Source organism: Capricornis sumatraensis, chromosome 2 (genome assembly GCF_032405125.1).
Source record: "Capricornis sumatraensis isolate serow.1 chromosome 2, serow.2, whole genome shotgun sequence".
NCBI classification, from domain to species: Eukaryota; Metazoa; Chordata; class Mammalia; order Artiodactyla; family Bovidae; genus Capricornis; species Capricornis sumatraensis.
The window spans coordinates 175731479-175758307 of NC_091070.1; the positions used below are offsets into that span (position 1 = coordinate 175731479).

General features: G+C 33.8%; 1 protein-coding gene across 2 annotated transcripts in view; it reads right to left on the reverse strand.

The window, feature by feature from the left end:
* Positions 1-26829, reverse strand: part of LRRC7 (leucine rich repeat containing 7) — a 496743-nt gene that overhangs the window by 103406 nt on the left and 366508 nt on the right. For both annotated transcript variants that reach the window (XM_068963774.1, XM_068963773.1), the window contains exons 11-17: positions 21604-21733; positions 20501-20616; positions 16734-16803; positions 14728-14827; positions 10161-10285; positions 7894-8142; positions 3027-3227 (exon numbers count right to left, since the gene is read on the reverse strand). In XM_068963774.1, coding sequence (XP_068819875.1) covers positions 3027-3227; positions 7894-8142; positions 10161-10285; positions 14728-14827; positions 16734-16803; positions 20501-20616; positions 21604-21733 — 991 coding nt within the window. The remainder of the gene's footprint in view (positions 1-3026; positions 3228-7893; positions 8143-10160; positions 10286-14727; positions 14828-16733; positions 16804-20500; positions 20617-21603; positions 21734-26829) is intronic.

Here is a 26829-nt window from a genome sequence, read left to right on the forward strand (position 1 = left end):
CATTTCATTAGTAAGTAGTTTTGGTTATTTAAGAGTGAAATAAAACTGTTATTTTTTCTTTCAGTTTATGTGTGTTGTTTTTCAGTCACTAAGTCATGTCTGACTCTGCGACCCCATGGACTTCAACACGCCAGGCTTGCCTGTCCTTCACTATCTCTCAGTGTTTGCTCAAACTCATGTCCATTGAGTTGGTTTTGTGTACTGTTTCTCAACCACTAAATGGGGCATAAATATTTACTAAGTTGTTCAGACCTAACAATAATAAATAGAACTGTTAAGTATTTCTTGGCTATAACAGTTTACTAACCGCTGACACTTTAGAGCCTTTGAAATTTTAAGTCTCTTAGGCTTTGATTTTTATATATAAATAAAATCTGGCTCCTTAAAAACTGTTCCTAAGTCATCCAGTTTATGGTATTCTTGGCCATAGTCTCAGTCTAGATTTACATTAAAACTATTGGCATAGGGTTGCAAATAGAAAGTGATCAATAATTATATTGATATATCTTTCCTTCTTCGTCTTTCTCTGTTGTTTTAATCTTGTTTTTTCTTTCTGTTTTCTGATTCTGCCTACCTCTATTTGCTTTTTTCATGGTTTTCCATATTTAACAACATGGATAAATATATCATGTAGTGTGGAAGAGGGTACTCTTCCACATTCTTGGCAGTATGATCTAAATAATGATGATTCAAAAATTTCATACACAGGCAAAACATAAAATAAAAATGCATAATATACACTGACCAGCTAGACACTTGGTTATTTGTATTTATTATATCTGAAAGTAGAATAGATAGAGGGTGTGGGTGATTAGTTGCTCAGTCGTGTCTGGACTATAACCCAACCAGGCTCCCCTGTCTATAGAATTCTCTAAGCAAGAATACTGGAGTATGGCCCCTTAATTTGCGTGCAGTAATTTGAAAAGGGAAGATGATACAGAAAGCAACATCTTCTCATTCTAGGATGTCTAAAAATTGAGGAAAGACTAGAATCTTGATTTCAGGAAAAATGTTGATATTATCAGTGAAATTTCAAGAGGAAAAGGCTTGTAGAATAAGAAAACTAAGAGTGGGGCAAATCACAGAAATAAATATGAAGCTAAAAGCTGAGCTTCCGTCTTATTTAGCTTGTCTACTATAGCTAATTAATACCAAGTCACTGTACTGTTTTTTAAGGAGGGCAGGATTAGACTTGTGTTTTGTAAAGATCATAAGCAAGGCAGTGAGGAAGCTTGGGACAAAGTAAGCCAAGAAATTGACAGTTTCTACAGAAATGAAGGACAGAGTTCAAGCAAGACCTGAGGAGTAGGTAGGAGACTCACTCATGAAAATGTATAGGCGTTGGTGATTGTTTGGAAGGGGCATAGAGAAGTGAGAAAGACGGAAAAAGAAATCAAAATACCTCTCAATTGTCTAGCTTGAGTGAACTGGTAGATAACGGTACCAGCTGAGGTCAAGACCAATTATACAGAGGAGAAGTAAGTCTGAAGTGAAAAGATTAAATTTTTTTTTGGATTTGTTAAGTTTGAAGTCCTTGTCGGACAATTTTAAGATTTTTTCTCTACTATCAGGTTATCATTAAATTCATGATCAAAGCTACTTTTTCCTTGCCTCACTTCTTCCATCCAGGTATAAAGCAATTTTAGGATCCATGTATTTTGCTGTAGTTATTCAGCTTATGGATTATCATTACCTTACCGTTATATGATGACAGGAGAGCTAAAGTGTATGTATACTTTTGTGTACACACTAGCTCTTAATTTTCCTTCTTTTTATATTATTGCAGTACTTAGATATGAAAGTCTGTTGCTTTGTTATAAAATATCTGTAATATTTTAGAAATGAAGAAGTACATTAATATGGCTCTTATAGGCAAAATAAAGAAGTGGTGAAAATGAATAAGTGGTGCACACCATGCTTATTTTTGCTTAGGCTTTTTTTTTTCTCTTTGCCTAGAATGCCTTCCTCTGTTTTTGACTTTAAAAGAATCACCCAATCTTGAACATGGAATTCAACCTTTAACACTTCATGTAACTTAAAGTGACTAGCAATGATCATGTGTGTCTCCAGTTTCTTAGAGTACTATACTCTCCATCACAAAGCCGATCATGTTATCACACTTTATATAATATATTCTCTAGTTGCTTCATCTGTCTTAAATTTACCTGGTTAGTCTCTAAATTATTTGGGGACTATTAATACATTTTATATTTCTTTTCTTTCTCTCACAGTGTTTAGCACAGTGCTAAATGTACAGTTGGTGTTCAATCAGTGCAACAAACTGATGCTTTGAAATGCAGATTTGTAAAAGAGTTTTGTCAACCTAGATATTTAAGCAGCATGTATAGGAATTTCTAGATATACTCATATCAGTTATGTTTCTAATGAAGATAAAAAGATGATAATAAAATTAATTGAAGAGTAGATGAGATAGTACAGAGGTGGCATAAATGTAGTTGAATTCTTTTCAGACCACACAAATTGATAAGGATGAATATTTAATTCATTCTAAAATATAGGAATTAAGCTTCATATTACATTCCATAAAGCTAAATTTCAAAGTTATTGCCCCCTTTTTGCTGCTTATAATAGTGTTTTCTATAAAGGGTAAAACCCAAACACAAAAATATTTAAAAAAATTGGCCCTAAATCTGATCAAGAATTTTAATAAGATCTGCAGAGTAATAGTAAAACTTCATTTATACTTTTCTAATGACTCATACACTAAAAGTTAGGGATAGTCAAAGGAATATTGTGAAAATGATTTAACTTACTGACCAGGACTAGCCAGGTGAGTAAACTATTCCTTCTGTGTATTGGAACTTTCGAAGCTGTATTAATGGTTTAAGACCATGAAGGTGTCATTTATTAAATGCAACCCTCAGAGTTAAAACGAGTAGACAGATTTATTTATATATTAGGAAAAAATGCACCTAATGAAGATCTGCTCAGTTAAAAAAAAAATATCATTTAGTAATTTCAAAAAATCCAAACCACACTGGCAATTACCAATAACCTTGAAATACCTCCACTGTAATCTCCTTTGGGGCTACAGGCCACTTGTGTTCATATTTTTCTTTCACAGTTTGCTCCGTGTTAGCAGTTGGATTTGAATTTTCAACACGCACTCCATGGCTTGGTTTACCCACCAGATTTTGAACAGATTTTACCATATTCTTTAAATCCTCTGGATAAGGAGTTGGATATCGTTTTAGGTTTATTTCAACCTAGAAGTTTATAAAAAGAAATTTAACATAAAAATACCTTCAGCAAGCATGTTCACAAAACTCCATTTTATGCGCAGTAGTATAACCAAATGCAATATAGTGAGTGTTGGGCTGGCTGAAAAACTGTGCTGTAGAGTGTTCTTTACACACTCTGCCTCCTAGGGCTTCTCCCCACCCCTGGTCACCCTTCTAGATTAAAAACAATTTTTGGATTTTATCCTGTTTAGACCTACTCTATAAATGGTGGAAATAGCAGTAGGTCAAACACTTAAGTGATTGGTAATCTCTGAAAAATTTAATCAAGTTACTGTCAGCTTTATTTATACTTTAGAGGCTATTCTCTGCACTATCTTAATTATTTATAAATAACTTTTGACATTAGAAATATCTTTGAAATATCAATGCAGGTGATGCAATGAGACTCTAAAAGATTTACAAGTAGATTTATCACTTATTGAAAAAAATGGGGAGTTGACACTATCTATTAATATCATCAAATATGCACCAGCTCTATGTTAATCAGCATGTTACATCAAAAGGTAGGTAGCTAATTCTTGTTAATAACTTAAAGAAACACCTTTAGAAAGGTTTTCATGTTAGCTTTTACCCTAATAAAGTAACATGCATTATAAGTTATATCTTATAATAAAGAGAAAAAAAATTGAGACCTTTGTCTAAGATAGTCTAGGTAAATATGTAAATTTTGGCTGGTTTTTATTGAGAGATTTATTTCCATTCTTGAATTCATTTTTGGCATATGAATCTCACTTTAAGGAATACATGTATATTAATTATTATTCTTCACATTTAATTTAGAGAGAGAAAATATGAGATATTCCATATAGAATATTCCACCATCAGAGTGCTTAAAATATATTTAAAATGGCATAGATATAAATTATCCAGGCTGATTAAAATGGAGTAAGAGGAAAAATAGGGGCATATTTACTTGGCTTGGTTTATTCTAATAGCCATGTCTTTTTGCATCTGAGTAGAATCAACTTTACATAATGGAATGATTTATGTGACTGTGGTGAGTATGTGTTATTAAAAATATGTGTGAGGGTGGTTTAGAAGTGAGCAGAGGTGGAAGAGGAAGAAGAGAGGGAATGAGAGATTAAAAGAGAAAAAGGGTGGGGCACACACATCCCCCCATTCCTATGTAACACATGGAATGTAAGAAACTATGACAGTGGTATAGATCTGAGGGTTACAAATATGAATTCAAACACTTTTGCTCATCTGCAGTTTAGCAAATCCACCAACTTTGTTACTCTAGTATATTTTCTTGTGGCTCACTGTCCATATTAAATACTGGGATTAGACTTCACTGGATGATTTTTAACATTCGCTTCAGTACTAAAATTAAATTATTTTTTCAATTAATGTTTAGAAAGCTTATAAAAAATCAGATAATTTTGTTAGTATAAATATCATTGAAATGTGATTTAATCCTTAATATGCTAAAACAAGGATGAAGTTAATAATATATAGAAATAAATCTAAAAAAATATAACCCATGAAAAAACATTAGACTTTACCAAAAAAAAGTATAAGTTGTTAGAGTGTAATATAAGTATTTCTCAGGGTACTTTATAATGCATTCTTAAATAAATAAAAAGAATGATAGCCATGCTAGACAAAGTCCACTGGGATGCATGCATTCTTGGATCTGCTGTTTAAATTGGTATTAGAAATATTAATCACAAATTCAATCTGAGTTTTAAATTATATTATTGAACTTGTTTAAAAATACTTGATATCAGAGGACTAAAAGTCAAAAAACTACATTTATAAAATTTAAATTATAAAATGATATGCCTAGTATACCAATTAAGAACACCTTTTAATTTTTAATAAGTGGTGGTATATGAATGAAAAGTAATTTTCAAATAAGGCATTAAATTAAAATTCTACACATCTTAAAATATCTTTAATGTAAAATTACATTTGTAAACTGAATCAAAGGCAAAAAATGGGATGGGACATGTTCTTTCTTAATTGAATTAAATACTTCATTGAATAATGTAATCTAATTTTTGAAGATGCTGTGTCTCGGCTGACACGATTAGATAACTGTTTCCTTATGGCCATAGTGCTGAAACTTTCTGGTTATTTTATAAATAAGTTAATGTTATATTTGGTCACATCACTGAATATATTTGGGTACTTTATCTCTGTAAAAATATTTAAATGTGGAAATAGAGTAAATTTGCCATGAAGCTAAAGAAGTTTGTTTGAGGGTATATCACCTTCATGGGCTCTTTCAAAGCCTTATAAGGGGCCCTACTTATGTATTTACAGGGTTATTTTATATTCTTTTCCTTAAAGAGGCTCCTCTCCAAATTGTGGAAAATCATGAAATCTGGAATTGTTCCAGCTATACAATAAGGTCCTTGCTTCCCATTTGCTAGTCTACCAGCAGAATTGACTGGAATAACTAAATTTTACCCCCGACTAGCTATAAGCCACAAATCTGACCAGTTTCTATTTGTGTAAAATCAGTAGATGTAATGATAATATTTAGAGTTAATTCAGAACTCAAATAAGTTAAATGTGAAAGTCCTTTGAAAATATACAATTTCTATGCAGAGATTAGATACTATTTTTAATATCAGATTCTACTTAGGTATTTTTAAAATCTGGAGTCTTTTGGCAATTTAGATCTATTATATATATGTCTAACCATAATATCTAACTGGATCTTTTTCAGGTTGTATGCACCAATATCATTTATTCAATATCTGCCATGTGCCAGGCACTATGCAAAGTGTTTTATAAGGATAAATAATTTATTATTAGTTATTACTTTATATAAATAATAAAACTTATTATTTACCAAATAGATTTAAATATAAATAAGTCATAGTTAATAACAATTAAAATCTATAATAAATTACATTTCATAACCCATTGTAGTATCTGCCCCTATTTTACAGAAGGAAAACAGGGGTTCAGATGGTGTAAGTTGAAGGTCATACAGCTTTAGGTATCAATGCCCAGATTCCAGCTGAGGTTTTTGACTCCAAAGCTTATGCTTCACAAGTGTTACTTGGCTCAGAGCTATTCTCTGGTATAGGTGCAGCACATATTGTACAATCTTGTGGAAGAAATAGTATAAATCTAAAATGTGAATTTTATTGAGTTAAATAAGATAATGTCAATGTTTAAAACATGAAGTTAATATATTAAAAATGAAAACAGTATTTTATAGTTCTGTTATGTTGATAACCTCTCTAAAAGCATATTTTATACCCTTCTACAGATTGTTTTGCCTGTTTTCCAACTCATGTGTGATGTGCTTCTGAAATGAATAAACATGATCATAAATACAATTATATTTATAGTTTGGTAAAGCTCAAATAAAAAAGTAGTTTATTTATATTTCTAAATATATAAGTTATAAATATTCCCTTATTCTAATATGGGATATATGTAATAGGTGGTAAAAATTTGTCAGTTATGTTCTTAGTAAAATATTGTCTATATCACTCACCATAAAGTATTTGCTCATTTTACATATACATTTTATCAAAATGCAAGATTTTTACTGAAATGTTATTTTATCTTAATTTTGAAAAATAGAAGTGTTTCACAACATTATATATATCTTAGACCTTGAAAAAAGTGCAGTAAATGCAAATAGTAGCTGCAAGATGTTGGAGACTCCCAAAGATTTGGCAATGAAGAATTAATGTTAACAGTAAGGGATTTAGAAATGATATCACAAATTCACATAAAAGTATGCTTTTCTTACATAATGATTAAAATATAATTTGATTTGACTGTAAATTCCAGTAAGAGAAATAATAGTTAATGCTTTGGTTGTTAGTTCTTTTAAATATCTTATTCTAGAAATTAATTGGAACATTTTATAGAAAGGAAACCTATAGTAGTTTCAGTTAGGATTCTCAGCTTGCTTTATATTGTAGAAAGAATATAAGCTGCAGAATAAGAATCTAGTCCACTGTATGTGGATGATAAAATTTATAAAAAGTAGTGCTCTTCTACTTCCCATTAAGATTTTCTTTTTCATTAAACTCTGAAACACCCCACCTACTGAGATAAGGAAGTCCTATTTGCCAGAATTTCCAGGCCAATCTTCTCTTACAGGAATTCTCATTATCTGTGCCTTCAAATTAAAGGGAAATTGATGCTTTTCAATAGATGTCCATCTTTGTGTTCAAAATCCACTCTCAGCAAATTTCAATTGCAATTTCATGCTGTTTTAAGAATCTAGCTTTAGTTATTCAATCTCTCCTAGAATTGATATTACAGAAAAATGTGTGTATGTCTGGGGACAATTTAGATTGCATCAATAGTGTCATCAACATTCTGCCCAACTATTGGTATTCCCACACTTTAAGAGAAAAACCTTGAAAAAAAAAACATAAACAAAAATGAAGTACCCAACTCAAAAACCATGCCAGCTATCCCACCAGTAGGCATCTCATATTGATGTTCCCTCCCCCTCTGACTCAGTTCTTCCCTCCCCATTGCCGATGTCAATGAACAAAAGTTAAATTGGGATCAAACATTGGCAATTGAAAGGTTTCTAGATGATCAACATTTCTTACCCCACATCATGCAGAACATACCCCATAAACCACTGTTCCAAGGTTGCTTCTACATAGGGGATTCTCCTACCCCAAACACCTAGGCCTACCTGTCTGCCACTTAGAGAGGGAAGAGTGGTAGATTGTGCTGCAACTGGCAATGGAGTACACATGCTCCTTTCCTGCTGGAGGCCACTTATACAACCCCATGCCAGCTGTGGGTCATTCTGGGGGACAGGCATTTCTTGGATCTGCTGATCACACCTGGCCCATGGTGTGCAGCAATCGCCAGACAGTCTGGCAGGTTGGAGAGTAATCCCACGCTGGCCCCTTTCCCAGGGGGCTTGGCAGGAGTGATCCTGTGGGAGAAGGAATCTCCATTTTCTGGGAGAAAGAGGAGCACTGTAGCAAAACTTTCACTTTATCATTTTTCTATTCTTGATTTTTTTTTTCATTCTGGGTAATGCGTTTAAAACAACCATCAGAAAATTAGTTTTAACTCTGCGTGATAAAACAGTACCAGTGTCACACAAAACCACAGGGTCTCAATTTCTTCACACAAGGCAGCATTCATACTACACTAAGCACACTATAAGTAGGGCATTATACTCTAGTCCATTTGGAAGTTAATGCCATAGGTTAGCAGTTCCTTTTAAAATTTTATGTAAATTAAAGGTAAAATGAAAATGGTGCTGAATTTAATGTATATGTAATGAGCTAGAAAAGTATAATTTCATGTAAGATTTCAGCATATTCCATTCATCATGCTTCCATGATGATTTATTTAGATGTTTGCTCATATTCTAATTTGTCCAATAACCAATAGCATTGGAAATACTCAAATTAGTCAAAACCAAGTACTCTGAGATTTTGGAAACATGTATTATTTCCCCAATATATAAAATAAATCAAATATACATAAACATAGAGAAAATGTACTCTAAAGTATAATGAACCTACTCTCATTATAATCAAACCTGATCACATAACACACAAACAGGGCTTCTAAATGTCTGTTTGCATTTACTATATTTTATGCTTTCATTGACACATATACCAAAGTATATTAAGTGTACTCTTTTCTTCTTAGAGCCTTTGAATTGTTTTTTTTCTTTTTTTAAGGAAGAATTATGTAGTTTTTGACATTCAGTGAAATAAAAGAATGAATCAGAGGTCCAGGATAGAATGCATCATCCATTGGTTCCGGATTTAACATATAAAATCCTTACAAGAAGAACTGAAATGTTCTAAAGGTCTTTTTTCTTGTTTTAGTTAAAAATGTCTCTTTGGTTATTAGACAGCACTAATCAACCATTCAGAAACATTTTTTTAAAACCCAAATCTTTAACACAATTGTTATTTTGATTTGGGAATCTATTTTGAGTTCTTCACGATGATACAGGTAGGCTTTGTCAATTACAGTAAGGTTCTATGGTGTGCTGGTTCAAGACAAAAGTTTAGAAAATGTGGGAAGGAGGAGACAGAGAAGAACATGTCACACAATCCAGATCTATTAATAGGATGCATATACAATTACTTAGGCAAGTAGTCACCAAGGGTGAGAGCTGTTAGTATCCATGATGGAAAAAGTGCAAAAATAATATAAAAATGATGAGAGATTCAAGATGTTGCCCTGATGATAAGATGAAGACCTGATGTTAATGTAATTCATATAAATTCTGACATTTTCAAATTTATATAATGGAAAAATATAGATTTTAAAATTCTGACCTTGTTACTTAGATTAGTACCAATAAAGGATTTTTTAAAATATGCTTTAAGGTGAAAAATTTTAAGTAATTTTCCTTAAGGGATACTACCTGCTATTAGACATTCACACTAAGTGAAAAACTTGTTCTCACACTTAAGAAAATTCATAACGTCTTCTTAAACATTCCGGAAACGTAGAATCCTTCCAAAATTTTAATGCAACGTAATATATCAATCCACTGGCTCTTTCATATATGTGGATTTTGACTTCATACAGTCTGAATGATGCCCTGCCTTGCTCAGTGGTTAAAAAAAGCATTTCAGTGTTTCAAAGATGTAGTAGTAAGGTATTAAGTGAAGCCCACTACTCAGACTTTTTGTTAGTTTTGTTTTTTGCTTTCTCTCAGCTTGAATCTCTCATGTTGCTATTCTGTAAGATGGGGTGGTTTATGAAATTTGCTCAGTCAGGATGTTTGCTTCATTCTGAAGCACAGCCGTGCTTCCAAAATCACATCCTGCTATAAGGAAAAGTACCGCCGTGAAACTTGAAGATGTATCTGACCTTCTAGCAGAGGTCAGTCAGTGAGTCCCAAAGTCTATCTGAATAATACCAGTGAACAAACAAAAATAATGAGAAGGAAGAGGAAACAAAAATTAAAAGGTTCACCTTAACTTTCCCAGCATTTTCATCATCTTCCTTTTTTTCTTCAAATTCAAAGGCAACAGTCATGCGTTGTTGTCTCTGTTCTTCCCATAGTGTGGGGTTAAAGCTGTCACTGTCTGACTGGAAATCTACAGTTAGATTCCAAAGTGTTACTGTTTTGTTTTGTTTTTACAAAGATTATTATTTAATAGAACTTAGTATACTATACAAAAAAATGGTGATAGGTACTAAAAACAAATACAAAAAAAAATAAAAGAAAAAGGGATAGAAAGAAAAAAGCAAGTAAAAAACAAGGAAAGAAAAAAAAAAAGGAAAAATTCTCTTGATATTTGTTATATAGTCTTTTGACATCTTAACCCAAATTCAGCTTTGCTAAGTGTACATTAATTATATATTGGGGTTGAGAAGTTTTCCAGTGTAGAGAATGGACATAGCATAATTATGATAAAAGAGAGAGCTAGATTAAGCATTTTAAACTATTATCTCCTTTAATTTGCAAAACAGCATAATGGTCATACTAATATAATCCTCAATTTAATAATGAGAAAACTATCACTGAATTTTGAGAGACTTGTTCAAAGTGGTGCAGCTTCTCCATGGCCAATGCAGGATTCTATTCCATGTCCTGTGACTAATTACATAAACGTAATCAGTAATCTTTAGTAGGGTGTTATAAAAGATACTATGTAACGCTGCTTTGCAATAAATGGCCCAAGATTTCAAACTTTTTTGTTGTAGTTTTGTGTGTCTGGTTGGGGGGTAATGTAGTGGTGCTAGGTAAAAACGTGGAAATGAATTCTTTAACATTTGGGTCTCAATTAGTTTAAATATGTCTCAAATGAACAAGGAAAAGAAATGGCTTATCAATCTTTAATTTACATGCTGGTTAATGGTAATATCTTCTTTGCAACATTATTGTGAAGTTCACATTAAAAGGCAATAAAAGCACTTTTGTTCTGTTGCTAAGTCATATTCTACTCTTTGTGACCCCATGCGCTATAGCACATCAGGCTCCTCTGTCCTCCACTGTCTCCCACTTTGCTCAAATTCACGTCCAATAAAAGTACTTAATTTAGGCTAAATTCTTTCCCAACATATCAACTTTAATATATATAAAACTTTATTGCAAGGAGTTCTGAGAGTTGGTTTTCTGCATGAAAAGTGAAAAAAGTGACTTGCTTAAAGTTCAAGAAAACTTTTCTGTCACCAGCTCTGCTCTCCTCAAAGGAAAACAAAACAAAACAAATTAGGCTAATTTCTTAATACCCCATCTTACCTAACTAGGTCTAACCTCATTCCCTGGATCAAATTGGGGATTTAATCTTTGAGGCTAGATTTCAGAAATAACTAGCAAATATGAGAGACTTTTCATTTTCTCCTATATCTTTTCAAAATGAAATATTCTGTTAATCTAGGGATATTAGAAAAGAATGTAAGTAAAATTGCATGAATAAAACATAATCTTTACTTAAGATTCTTTTTATAACCTATGTAAACATAGTGGATTTTACTTCATAAATTCTAAAAGATCACTTTTACTGAAGCCTGAAAAATACGTATGAAACAAGCTTTCCTTTTCCTACTTCTGTAGATCAAAATCTGAAGAAAAATATCCACAAATGATTCACTTTCCTTTTTAAGTAAAAACAAAACAAAAACAAAACCAAAAAACCTAACAACATTTATTGTAATTATTCTGTAAATATGAACTTCATGAGCAAATAATTTCTTTTAAAAATTGATCTTTTAAATGGGTTGGGTGGATTTAACCCTTGGGTGAATTAAAGTGAATTTGCTCTTTCAACGTTAGGTCCATGAATCAAGGCAAATTGGAAGTGGTCAAACAGGAGATGGCAAGAGTGAATATCGACATTCTAGGAATCGGTGAACTGAGATGGACTGGAATGGGTGAATTTAACTCAGATTACCATTATATCTGCTACTGTGGGCAAGAATCCCTTAGAAGAAATGGAGTAGCATCACAGTCAACAAAAAAGTCCAAAATGCAGTACTTGGATGCAATTTCAAAAACGGCAGAATGATCTCTGTTCTTTTCCCAGGCAAACCATTCAATATCACAATAATCCAAGTCTGTGCCCCGACCAGTAATGCTGAAGAAGCTGAAGTTTAATGGTTCTGTGAAGACCTACAAGACCTTCTAGAACTAACACCCTCAAAAGATGTCCTTTTCATCATAGGGGACTGGAATGCCAAAGTAGGAAGTCAAGAGATACCTGGAATAACAGGCAGGTTTGCCCTTGGAGTACAAAATGAAGCAGGGCAAACGCTAACAGAGTTTTGCCAAGAGAACGCACTGGTCTTAGCAAACACCCTCTTCCAACAACACAAGAGAAGACTCTACACATGGACATCACCAGATGGTCAACACCGAAATCAGATTGATTATATTCTTTGCAGCCAACAATGGAGAAGCTCTATAGTCAGCAAAAACAAGACCAGGAGCTGACTGTGGCTCAGGTCATGAACTCCTTATTGCAAAATTCAGACGTAAACTGAAGAAAGTAGGGAAAACCACTAGACCATTCAGGTATGACCTAAGTCAAATCCCTTATGATTATACAATGGAAGTGACAAATAGATTCAAGACAGACACTGTCTACTCTATCGGGAACATTTCATGTAAAGATGGGCTCATTAAAGGACAGAAGTGGTATGGACCTAACAGAAACAGAAGATATTAAGAAGAGGTGGCAAGAATACACAGAAGAAGTGTACAAAAAGGATCTTCATGATCAAGATAATCACAATGGTATGATCACTAACCTAGAGCCAGACATCCTGGAATGTGAAGTCAAGAGGGCCTTAGGAAGCATCACTACGAACAAAGCTAGTGGAGGTGATGGAATTTCAGTTGACTATTTCAAATCATAAAAGATGATGCTGTGAAAATGCCAGCAAATTTGGAGAACTCAACAGTGGCCACAGGACTGGAAAAGGTCAGTTTTCATTCCAATCCCAAAGAAAGCAATGCCAAAGAATGCTCAAACTACCACAGAAATGAACTTATCTCATGTGATAGTAAAGTAATGTTCAAAATTTTACAAGCCAGGCTTCAATAGTATGTGAACTATGAACTTCCAGATGTTCAAGCTGGTTTTAGAAAAGGCAGAGGAACCAGAAATTAAATTGCCAACATCCATTGGATCATCGAAAAAGCAAGAGAGTACCAGAAAAACATCTATTTCTGCTTTATTGACTATGCCTAGAGCTTTTGACTGTGTGGATCACAACAAACTGCTGAAAAATTTTAAAGAGATGGCAATACCAGACCACCTGACCTGCCTCCTGGGAAATCTGTATGCAGGTCAGGAAGCGACAGTTAGAACTGGACATGGAACAGACTGGTTGCAAATCGGGAAAGGAGTACATCAAGGCTGTATATTGTCACCCTGCTTATTTAACTTATATGCAGAGTACATCATGAGAAACGCTGGTCTGGATGAAGCACAAGCTGGGATCAAGATTGCCAGGAGAAATATCAATAACCTCAGATATGCAGATGACACCACCCTTATGGCAGAAAGCGAAGAACTAAAGAGCCTCTTGATGAAATTGAAAGAGGAGAGTGAAAAAGTTGGCTTAAAACTCAACATTCAGAAAACTAAGATCATGGTAACTGGTCCCATCACTTCATGGCAATAGATGGGGAAACAGTGGAAGCAGTGACAGATTTATTTTTGGGGGCTTCAAAGTCACTGCTGATGGTGACTGCAGCCATGAAAATTAAAAGACGCTTATTCTTTGGAAGAAATGTTATGACAAGCTAGACGGCATATTAAAAAGCAGAGACATTACTTTGCCAACAAAGGTCCGTCTAGTCAAGACTATGGTTTTTCCAGTAGTCATGTATGGATGTGAGAGTTGGACTATAAAGAAAGCTGAGCACCAAAGTATTGATGCTTTTGAACTGTGGTGTTGGAGAAGACTCTAGAGAGTCCCTTGGACTGCAAGGAGATCCAGCCAGTCCATCCTAAAGGAAATCAGTCCTGAATATTCATTGGAAGGACTAATGCTGAAGCTGAAGCTCCCATACTTTGGCCACCTGATGCGAAGAACTGACTCATTGGAAAAGACTCTGATGCTGGGAAAGATTGAAGGCAAAAGGAGAAGGGGACAATGGAGTATGAGATGGTTGGATGGCATCACCGACTCAATTAACATGAGTTTGAGTAAACTCCAGGAGTTGGTGATGGCCAGGGAGGCCTGGCGTGCTGCAGTCCATGGGGTTGCAAATAGTCTAACATAATTGAGCCACTGAACTGAACTGAGTGTTTAGTTGGAAGTCTTGTGCCTGTCAATTCACCAAGATAAGATATTGCTCCTTAGAGTCAATGTTATTTTCATGATAAATATAGAGAGGAAGAGTTATGTTTTTTGAAATTTCACTTATTAATAAAATATTATCATATGGAAGATAAGATCTGTGCTTGGAGTTAGCTCCCAAATGATTTATGTGGCATGGCCATGTGCTAGTATTGGCCAGAGTTAGAATGAAATTAATCCCTTTTATCCATAATCATACAAGTATAGGAGAAATTTCTATGTTTACCTTCATCACCACGAGGTTGCTGGGGAAACATGTAGTTAGTCAATACTCTTTGCTTTGTTTCTGGATGGGCTTCAGTTTGTAAAGGGATAAGGGCTTTGGACTGGAAGCAAAGGATATAAATTAGATTAATATTAGAAATATAAAGAATATTTCTTTTATATAAGATAGAGGTCAACAGTCTGGCTATAGGATAGAGGTCAACAGTCTGGCCTCACTGTGTTGAATGAACAATTAAAAGAAAAGTAGGGAAAAATAACAAAAAAATAAAATGTAAGATAAAATAAGACTACTGTAGAGGAATATTTTGAAATTATAAGGGTTTCATAGTGAGATTTTCTTTTTCTTTATTATATTCTTTTTCAAAACCTATTCATCTTTATTGAATAATACCTGTTTTTACCTTGAAGAGACCAAAATGTGTTAAACTGTTTCAACTAAGTAAACTTTTGGTATAGTTCTATATGTTCATTAACTGTTGCCTTAAAAAAGCAAATGGAATTTGCTATTAAGTTCATACTATACAAGATCATCTATGAATTCAATTAAGTTAAAACATAAGCATTTACTTTTACGAGATTTTTGTAACCAAAGACAAAGTCTACATATACATAAGCAACTGTCCTTGTATCTGATATATCACAAAGAATTTACCTATGGATAATAACATTTAATTCTCTATATTAATTTTATTTCAAAAATACAATTTTTGAAGGTTTTTAGAACTTTGATTTTAAATACAAAATATAAACATTGAGAATAATGATATTGTTTAATAGTTTATGCTTATTTCATGACATTTATTAATAAGAGTAAAGTACAATGGCAATTTAGGATGCCAACTTGTCTCATGAAACTGAGTCAAAACATTAAATCACTGTTCTAAATAAAATTTAAATGATGCAGCCACTGTTCTGTTCATTCTTCCACAAGAATATAAATCCTGATATTATGGTTTTTTTTTTTTTTACGATGTAAGACTGTAGAAAAGACTGTTCCATTAGCATAGTTTGTATTGATTCCAGAAATGATTTATTTTATAACGGTATACTGATGATTTGAAAAATCTACAGTTCATTGATGACTTGAATTTGACTGACAATCTAATTTTTTACTTAGTAGATGGGAAGAAAATGCTGTAATGACTGTAGGAGTATAAACATTATTCTCACACTTACATAACATTTTGCAGAGGTTTAATTTTTTACAAAAATTGCCCAATACTTATGTCTGAACAATTCATTTACTGGTAATGTCAATTTTATGCTCAGAAAATAATCACAACAAACTAAATCCAAGAATTTATATTTTGGGGTAGGATATTTTAAAATTTTAAGATTACAAGGAAAAGCCAAAAGAAAACAAAGTATGTCCAAATGGTCTATCACTAGTTTTTGTGGTGGTAAATCAGATGGTTTCGACTATTTTTACTTTCCAGTTAATAAAATTTTCATTAACACTCAAATTACTGATTCAATTATAATTTAATTTCATAAGTGTAAGAATTAATATCATAGCAATTTCACAGAAAGTATTGATAAGAGCAACAAAAGGTATCACAATATTTTTGAATACATTTTTAGAATTAAGCTGACTATAATTAAAAGCATGGAAAAAAACGAACATGGAGGATAGTAACTCCCTCTTATGGGGATTGCAGTAATGATTTCTTATTCTTTACCTTCAGAGGTATAATTAAAGTACATCCTCTAAGGACATGTATGTATCACTTAGAAAAATGATCATTTTTGTGTATTAGATTTCTGAGAGGGAAGTAGACACTAAATTGACGTATTTTAAAGGGATGAGAATTATACTATTGTTTGTCCATAGGAATGGAATACTTATTTGAATTGTTACCCTTATAAAAATCTCTCCTCCAGCGGATAAAAAATCTATATTTTGTAGTAATTGTCAAAGGTATGTACTGCAAATAAATTAGTAATTCAACATTTCAATTATAGTTCATTTTAATAAACAAAGTAAATCAGGTAATAAAAAAATGTTACCTGATTGTCAGAAAGCCACAAAGCTGCAAGCTCCTTCAGTTTGGTAAATGAGAATGGTAAATTCTTCAATCTGCAAAAACAAGAAATTTTTAATAGAATGGGTGAAGATGGATAAAGATCATTTAATGAAGAGTTATTTAAAATACTATAACATTTATTTCATTCTTCTCGTCACTTCTTTCTCTTCTGAGTAGCCTGAGGAATCATTTAAAAGTGAAAATCTTGAGGCTACAACTCTTCAAATGATAGGATAAAACCCAGAACTGTTACCATGCATCGTCAGACCCTCTAAGATCTGGTCCCCACAGATTCTCTAGTCAGCTGAAATGCCAGTTTCTGCAAGAAGCTTTTCTTGACTCCTCACTTAAATTTCTTTCCCCAATCTAGTCTCAAAGCACTTTTACTTCATAGATATATCACAGTTTGATATTATCTACAATATTTATTTTTGTAGTGTTTTTTTTTACGGTTACTGTTTAATATCTCTTTAAAACTGTAGACTCTACGAGGGCAAGGGCCTTTCCATCTTATTACTAAATGAATTTACAGCTCTGAATTTTTTTTTAAGATGGCAAAACATTTATTTTTATTTTTTTTTACTTTACAATATTGTATTGGTTTTGCCATACATCAACATATATTGATTCCTGAAAGTGTGTTCTTTTGTTCTTCCACCCTGTATACATCATTCAATAGATATTCAAAGAGGCAATCTTTAAAAATAGCATTTTAAGGTATATGAAATTGTATTCAATCAAAATTATCTATTAAGCTTTGGCTTCAGCCTGTGGAGGGTCAAATCACCAACTGCTTACTTCAAGATAAATAAGATATACCTGAATTGTGCATGATCAATATATATATTGTTATTACATGAATTACCATCATAGCTAGTCAGCACAGTGAATAATACAAACAAGGCACACCAGTGAATTTATTCTTACTTTCTGCATGTTCACTTTTGAATACAGACAAACATTTTAGATAAGACTTGGAATGAAAATTTCTGTTAAATCTTTAATAGGTTGGAATTCTATCAACAAAATGCTGAATAAATATATTTTGATAACAAAGATAGAAAATGTCAAAATAATGAATAAGGATTTTGGAAGCAGTTAATTGTATCTCCAAAGGCACTATTAAATAATTTAACAAATACGAAAAGATATTGACAAGCCTATAAACGTATCAACTGAGTGTGCATTGGCTGGGAAACTTTAGGAAGGATATAATGACCTTGCTCAGCTAATAGGTACTTGTAAAACATAAGAATATAAAGAATAAGAGATCAAATTATATTGTAATTATTTATTAATATAATTATTATACTAGCATTTATAACATTAAACCAAACTGCCCATAAAAGCTATTGCTAATTTTAGTTATTTAGTTTAAGTTGGAAATTATAAAGTAAGATGCTATGAGAAGTTTTTACATCATGTGGAGATGAATTAAAAGTAAAATATCCATTCTGCCACATCAAAATTACAAGAGGGGATAACTCTCCAGAATCATTTACAATATCCATGATAAATCATCAGGCAAATCATAAAAGTAGAATATGGAAAGAAACTGTCAGAGAAGATGTTATCCATATTTTTTTTCCCTCTTCCTCTGACCACCATTGAAAGTGAGGCTTTATTTAGTCTTATAACTGTCCAGTAAATCGATCACAGGAGCAATCCTATAGTTGATAATATAAATGAATCATTGTTCCTTAACTGTAATGACAAACTTCTAAAATTTATTGTATTGAGAATATAAAATTGGAGTAATCATGACTTTTAAATTACATGCAATATTTAATCTTTTATTCAAGCAGCTTATTCTCTGATAGTGATATTCAACGTTTGCCTCAGCTTTGACTGAATATTGATTTTAATCTCAGGTTAAGATTCATTTATTGCACAATAGTATAGTTGTAAGCAACTATACTGTCCAAAATTAAAAAAAAATTCACTGATTAATTCATCAGTCTCAAAATATTAGTTTGGTTCTATATTGTGTTCCAATCACTGTATTAGGAGATAGATTGGCTTATATTTCTGACCTGATGAAGTACTTAAATTCCTAGTATTATGAGATTCTCAATGTTTTATTAATATATTTTGCACTAGCTTTTAGCAGTGTACTGTCCCATGGTAAGCACTCACATATGCTATATTTGTTGGATAAATAATTGCATTAGTAGTCTTAACTACAGTTCACTTAAATATTTTATAAGCATATTTTCCATATTGTGTGAATTATTCATGTATAAAATTTGAATGGACCAAGAATTTAGGAAAAACTTCCAGCTCATCATGAAAACTCTTCCTCCAGTTTGACAATAATGGAACTTGATTCCATTGAGGACTGTAATTGAACCCACTGGAACCCATCTTCCTATAATCTCTCTATGAGTGTATTTATAATATTGTTCACAAGAATATAATTAGAAAATTCTGAAAAATGTCTTACTGAAAGTTGAGCACAATATTTAATACATCTACTTCACTTTCCTGTCAAAGAATCAAAACAAGAAATGGGTTGATTTGAAATGAATTACTCTTGTTGCAGCAAGTTATGAAGCTTCTTGGTCAGCTTGATTTTAAAAATAAAATTCCAAAGCTTAAAAAAATGTTTCATTCTTTACATGAAAATATTATTGAGCTGCTGCTGCTGCTGCTAAGTCGCTTCAGTCATGTCTGACTCTCTGCAACCCATAGACAGCAACCCGCCATGTTCTTCTGTCCCTGTGATTCTTCAGGCAAGAATACTGGAGTGGGTTGCCATTTTCTTCTCCAATGCATGCATGCATGCTAAAAAGTTGCTTCAGTCGTGTCCGACTCTGTGCGACCCCATGGACAGCAGCCCACCAGGCTCCTCTGTCCACGGGATTCTCTAGGCAAAAATACTGGAGTGGGTTGCCATTTCCTTTTCCAATTATTGAGTTACTAACAAATAACAACTCCTACATTCATTGAAACTTTAGAATATAAACATTCTCCATGATTCCATAAAAGCTAATCTTTGATAGTTTTGTTGCAGTCTCAGCTTCTCATATTATCATTTGTCTGACTGAAACGTAAAGAAAACACAGAGTTCAAGTAGTCTTGTTATATTCCATCACCACTTTATCTTTTTCACAGTTATTTTTAGTCAATATTGATTTTTGTCCTTTGCTATTTGAGAACATTTGTGGTAGAGATAAAGATGAATTGCATTTTCACCTTTTCTTTCTGCCTGTTCAACAATGTAACACTTTAGTCACAAGAAGATAACCTGTTCTTTCTTTGTCCATTCTGTTCTGAACATGGCTAAATAATCATTTGGTTGTCCTTACTATAATGCACAAACCTTATGACTTTTTAGTATTAGGTTCTTGGCATTATTCTTACCAGTGTTTTGGTGGTGTGACAGTATAAAAATAGCTCTGTTAATTTACTGGAAACATAAATGTATATATGAAAACAAATATGTACACACATACATACCTATGCACATATTTTTATTATCAACTTTTATAGAGTTTTATTGTGATTATTTTCCATGTCTTCATAATATTATGCTTTCTGCATATGGGAGGGTTTTGGCATATAATTTTTGAAACATAAGTTTAAAAATAATTTAGCTTCTGCTATTTTCTAACTGAATGTTTGCATATTTACATAAATATTTGCATCCCATATATTTCATAAGATATAGAAGAAATTTCCAAAATTATTAATAAAAAGGAATAATTTGCTTTTAGAAAATAAAGAGATTGTGAAAAGTTTCAAAAATACCTGTTGTCACTCAGATTTAAGACTCTTAGTTTCTGCATCTGTCCAATTTCTTCAGGAAGAAATTCCAGCTTATTGGAGCGTAGAGACATGACCGTTACATTCTTACAGCTTCCAATCTACAGGTAACAAAAAAAGCAAAGGATCACAGTGTAAACTATTCTATATTAACATTTATAATTTATGAGGTGATTTGATTGATTTATAGATTTCCTAATCACTTCTAAGACTCAATATGTGCAGTTTAATTTTTTATGTGTATCTTTAAAATATGTTTAAAATATATTATATAATATATCCCTTTAGATATTAGGGCAATGTGTATCTCATATTCTTATACATGTTACAAAGGAATAATTTTCCTTTAAATTTTATGATTAGAATAGTTGTCCAATTAAAAGAATACTTGTCAGCTTCATTGTTTTCATAAATCCCTTTTTTGTCTATCCAAATAAACACTAATAATATTGTTTATAAAAGATCAATATACTAAAAAATGAAGTCTTATTGACATTTCCTTTGCAAAATTAGTTTAACTTCACATTACAATGGTACTTTTGTTTTTATTTATAACTTTTGTCTCTAAGACAATGATATATGGATTACTGCTTCTGATTATGAAAGCATTTAATAGAAAATGTTAAATTTAAAATATACTTCACAGTTTTTTCTTGACATGAATAAATGAAAGTCCCATTTGGAGATGAATGCTAATGAACCCTTTTGGTGGATCCTGAAGTTAAATAATATTATGCAACATGATACTTTAAAAAACTTATTTACATTAAAACTTTCACTTAGAAATGGAAATATAATTATCTCCAAATTTATTTAAAAACTGTTCTTAAAAGCAAAATATACAAATTGTTTGCATGAATTTACTTTATTACAATTTTTGGCAAGCAATGTTTAAGTCAAATGCATTTCCTTGGTCAAATATAAGAGCTTATCCCTTGTTATTTTAAAAAGAATGATTAACAAATATATAACTCCTATACGCATTCACAGCTCAACTCATGAAGCTACAGTGCTAATGCACCTGCTAAAATTTATATCCCAAACAGAGTCATTAAAAATTAATTAATAGAAACAAGTTTATTCCTTACTTCTCTGGGCAATTCTGGAAGAAAGTTCTCATCGACTGCTAATGTTCGAAGACTGTGAAGGTAGCCAATAGTAGAAGGTAGAGACTCCAGTTCATTACAGCTACAGTCAAATTCTTCTAATAAAGATAAACTGAAAAGTTAAATACATTAGTTAGACATTCTAAAAGGTCAGATGGCAAAAAAATTTTGAAAAGCCCACATATTAAAATTCACCAACAAAAGTTATTTATGTAGTTAGTGCTGCTTAATATTATGTAAGTTAATTTATCAGTTCAACTAAATGGTTCAATATATCTTAATAAGTGGCTCAATTTGGTAAAATAAATATAGTTCATTTTTCTCCTTTCTTAATTCACTTGTCATTTAACTGAGCCTGAGAATAACAAAAAGTTTGGTCTGCTTTTATACAACTTCAGTTCAGTTCAGTCGCTCAGTCATGTCCGACTCTTTGCGACCCCATGAATTGCAGCACGCCAGGCCTCCCTGTCCATCACCAACTCCCGGAGTTCACTCAAACTCATGTCCATCGAGTCGGTGATGCCATCCAGCCATCTCATCCTCTGTCGTCCCCTTCTCCTCCTGCCCCCAATCCCTCCCAGCATCAGAGTCTTTTCCAATGAGTCAACTGTTCGCATGAGGTGGCCAAAGTACTGGAGTTTCAGCTTTAACATCATTTCTTCCAAAGAAATCCCAGGACTGATCTCCTCTAGAATGGACTTAGGTGTCTCTTATAGTTAGATGCTCATAATGTATATCCTTGGAATGAATGCATATAAGTACATGGGCAGGTAAAAGGTACAGATGGCAGATACACGAAAGAGAAGATAAAGGGGGGCAAAATATTAACAACAAAACCACTGATTGGATGCAAAATATTTTACTAAGCATTTTAGAGATAGAAGTAACTATTTTCCTTAAAGAAACTCTATCAAATGTCTATTGTTTTAAACCTCTCTTATATATAAGGAAATAGAGGCATAAAGAGGCTAAGCAACTAGCCCAAGGCCGCACGAAAGTAGGAAAGCTAGTACCTAAATGCAGACAGTGTGACTCCACTGTATCTTCTTGCCTCTCCGCCTGTGCCTTTCAGTAGCAGATGTTACAGACAGGGTACATTTCAGCCTCCATATGTGTATTGGTTACTTCACAAAGTATTTTAAAAAGTGGTAAACTCTATATAATGACCCAGACTTTTGGTGTCTTTTGAAAAATAAGGATGATCTGCCAGTACTGGACCTTTATTCTCCCATAACAAGTAAAGAAACCAGTATAACGGCAGCTGCCTTCAAATAAGCACACTTCTCCAATTTGCCAAGATCCCCACCACTCCAAACTTAGCCCACTTTACCCCAAATCTACACAAAGGAATCCCATGAATACACATTCAAGCTATCACAAGGAACAAGACATTTCATTGCTTAGTTTGAGACACTTGGGAAAGAAAGAGGGCCTGGCACAGAGTAAGCACTAGCATATTTAAATTTCCTTTGATTGTAATATTATTACACTGTTACTACCATTCATATCATTGCTTTGCTGTAACAGGAAGGAACCCTCAAAGGTAATGGTCTCACCACTGTAAAGGGAAGAATGAATTAGAAGTAGTCGGAATAAGGCTGTAGAATCCTCTTTCTTTTTCTTTATCTTGGAACCAGCTGGCTTGAAGGTAATTTATTCCCATCATTTAGTTAATGAGTAGACACAGAAATTAAGCATTTGGGTTTTAAGTTAGAATGGATTTGTGTTCCAGCTCTGTCACTTATTAGATGTAGGATCTTGGATATCAAAATTAAAACAAGGATCAGAGCTCAAAAATCAAAGCTGACTTTATTTATTGCCAGGCAAGGGAACATTCCCTGCTTATACTCAGAAGAAATTCACTTAGTAGTGCTCTGGGGCAGGGTGGCGGGGTAAGTCGGTGCCAAAAGGGGGTGGCAACAGGGCGTCATGATGATCATGCTCTTTAAAAATGAAAAATTTGCATTATGGAGAAGGTAGAATAAGTTCACAAGTCTGTGTACAATTGGGTAAATCAAGCCCTATATTATCCATGGGAAGGGAAGAATCTAATTCAGTCAAGTCCAGCCTGACCCTGATCAGGGTAACTCATGATTCATGGTTCTTAACAGCTTCAACTGGTTAGAACCCAGAAGTGGGGAAGCACAGCATTGAGCTGTGAATAATAGCTTTGGTGTGCGTGCTCAGTCCTGTCCAATGCATGTTCAGTCATGTCCAACTCTGTGAGACCCCATGGACTGTAGCCACCAGGCTCCTCTATTCATGGGGTTCTCCAGGCAAGAATACTGGAATGGATTGCCATTTCCTCCAAGGGGTCTTCCCAACCTGATACAGGGATCAAACATGGTCCTCCTGTGTCTCCTGCATTGGCAGCTGGTTTATTTGCCACTGAGCCAACTGGTAAATGAATAATAGCTCTAGAGTTCAGTTCAGTTCAGTCACTCAGTCTTGTCTGACTGAGACCCCACACGGTAGCAGGCCAGGCTTCCCTGTCTGTCACCAAATCTTGGAGCTTGCTCAAACTCATTTCCATCAAGTCAGTGATGCCATTCAACCATCACATCCTCTTTTGTCCCCTTCTCCTCCTTCCTTCAATCTTTTGAGTCTTTTCTAATGAGTCAGTTCTTTGCATAAGGTGGCCAAAGTATAGGAGCTTCAGCTTCAGCATCAGTCCTACCAATGAATAGGACTGATTTCCTTTAGAATGGATTGGTTTACTTCCTTGCAGTCCAAGGGACTCTCAAGAGTCTTCTCCAACACCACAATGCAAAAGCATCAATTCTTCGGCACTCAACTTTCTTTATAATCCAAATCTCACACCCATACATGACTACTGGAAAAGCCATAGCTTTGACTAGACAGACCTTTGTCAGCAAGGTAATGTCTCTGCTTTCTAATATGCTGTCTAGGTTGGTCATAACTTTTCTTCCAAGGAGCATGTGTGTTTTAATTTTATGGCTGCAGTCACCATCTATAGTGATTTTGAAGCCCCCGAAATAAAGTCTCTCAATGTTTCCATAGTTCCCCCACCTATTTGCCATGAAGTGATAGGAGCAGATGCCATGATCTTAGTTTTCTGAATGTTGAGCTTTAAGCCAACTTTTTCACTCTCCTCTTTCACTTTCATCGAGAGGCTCTTTAGTTCTTCTTTGCTTTCTGCCATAAGGGTGGTGTCATCTGTGTATCTGAGGTTAGTGATATCTCTCCCAGCATTTGTTAATTCAGCTTGTACTTCATCCAGCCTGGAATTTCACATGATGTATTCTGCATACTAGTTAAATAAGCAGGGTGACAATATAGAGCCTTGAGGTACTCTTTTCCCAATTTGGAATCACTTTGTTGTTCCATGTCCGGTTCTGACTGTTGCTTCTTGACGTGCATACAGATATCTCAGGAGGCAGGTAAGGTGGTGGTTCATGTACTGTTGAAGCTGGCTTGGAGAATTTGAGTATTACTTTAAATTTTGTAGGGAAAAATCACTAGACCATTCAGGTATGACCTAAATCAAATCCCTTATGATTATACAGTGAAAGTGACAAATAGATTCAAGGGATTAGATCTGATAAACAGAGTGCCTGAAGAACAATAGATGGTGGTGTGTGACATTGTACAGGAGGCAGTGATCAAGACCATCCTCAAGAAAAAAAAAAGTGCATAAAGGCAAAATGGTTGTCTGAGGAGGCCTTACAAATAGCTGAGAAAAGAAGATAAGTGAAAGGCAAAGGAGAAAAGGGAAGATATACCCATCTAAGTAAAGAGTTCCAGAGAGTAGCAAGGAGAGATAAGAAAGCCTTCCTTAGTGATCAATGCAAAGAAATAGAGGAAAACAATAGATTGAGAAAGATTAGAGATCTCTCAGATAAAATCAGAAATACCAAGGGAATATTTCATGCAAAGATGAGCACAATAAAGGACAACAACGGTATGGACCTAACAGAAGTAGAAGATATTGAGAAGAGGTGGCAAGAATACACAGAAGGACTATACAGAAGAGATCTTCATGACCCAGATAACCATTATGGTGTCATCACTCACCTAGAGTCCAGCATCTTGGAATGTGAAGTCAAGTAGGCCTTAGGAAGAGTCACTACGAAAAAGCTAGTGGAGGTGATGGAATTCCAGTTGAGCTATTTCAAATCCTAAAAGATGATGCTGTGGAAGTGCTGCATTCAATATGCCAGCAAATTTGGAAAACTCAACAGTGGCCACAGGACTAGAAAAGTTCAGTTTTCATTCCAATCCCAAAGAAAGGCAATGCCAAAGAATGTTCAAACTACTGCACAATTGCACTCACCTCACACACTAGCAAAGTAATGCTCAGGATTTGTTAAATGCTCAGGATTTGTTAAATAGCATTAGTCTTCCAACAACATGGCTCAAATTCCAATTACCTTGGGATATCAGTTGTGAAAGTGTTAGTCGCTCAGTTGTGTGTGACTCTTTGCGACTCCATGGAGTTTAGCTCATGGACTATAGCCTTCCAGGCATGGAATTTTCCAGGCAAGAATACTAGAGTGGGTAGCCATTCCCTTATCCAGGAGATCTTTCTGAACCAGGGATTAAACTTGGTTCTGCATTGAAGGCAGATTTTTTACTGTCTGAGACATTAGGGAAGGTCTATAATAACTACATGAAGTAAAAGCTTTGCTGCTAACTCTTCAGCCCATAGATCACAATGTAAATAACAGACATGCATCATGATCAAGGATGAGTCTCATTACTCTTTTCAGTCTGTCATTGATCAGCCTCTGTGCATCTGCTGTTCAGTTCACATATGGACAGTAAATCCTGTAGTTGTGTTGCCTTCTTGTCAATCAGCTGTGAAGAGATACTATTGGCACCAAAATTTAGCATTTAAAGCACTACTCCTGTTGGGTAATGCTCTTGGTCATCTTAATTTTCTTGGGGATTTAAATGAAAATATTAAAATTTGCTTTCCATCACCAAGAACAACTTCATTAATTCAACTGGTGGACCAAGTGGCTATTTCAATTTTGAAAGCCTATTAGCTTACACACATTTTGGAATAAGTTTTGATGCTACAACTGGAGATCAGACAGTTTCTTTGGCTGAGTTTTAGAAGAAATATGACATAAAGCATTCAATTGAAAATATGCAAGCATCATGGGAGGAAGTAACAGGATGTAATATGGATGCGGTATAGCAGAAACTTTCAGCACAATGTGCAAATAACACTGTAGGATTTGA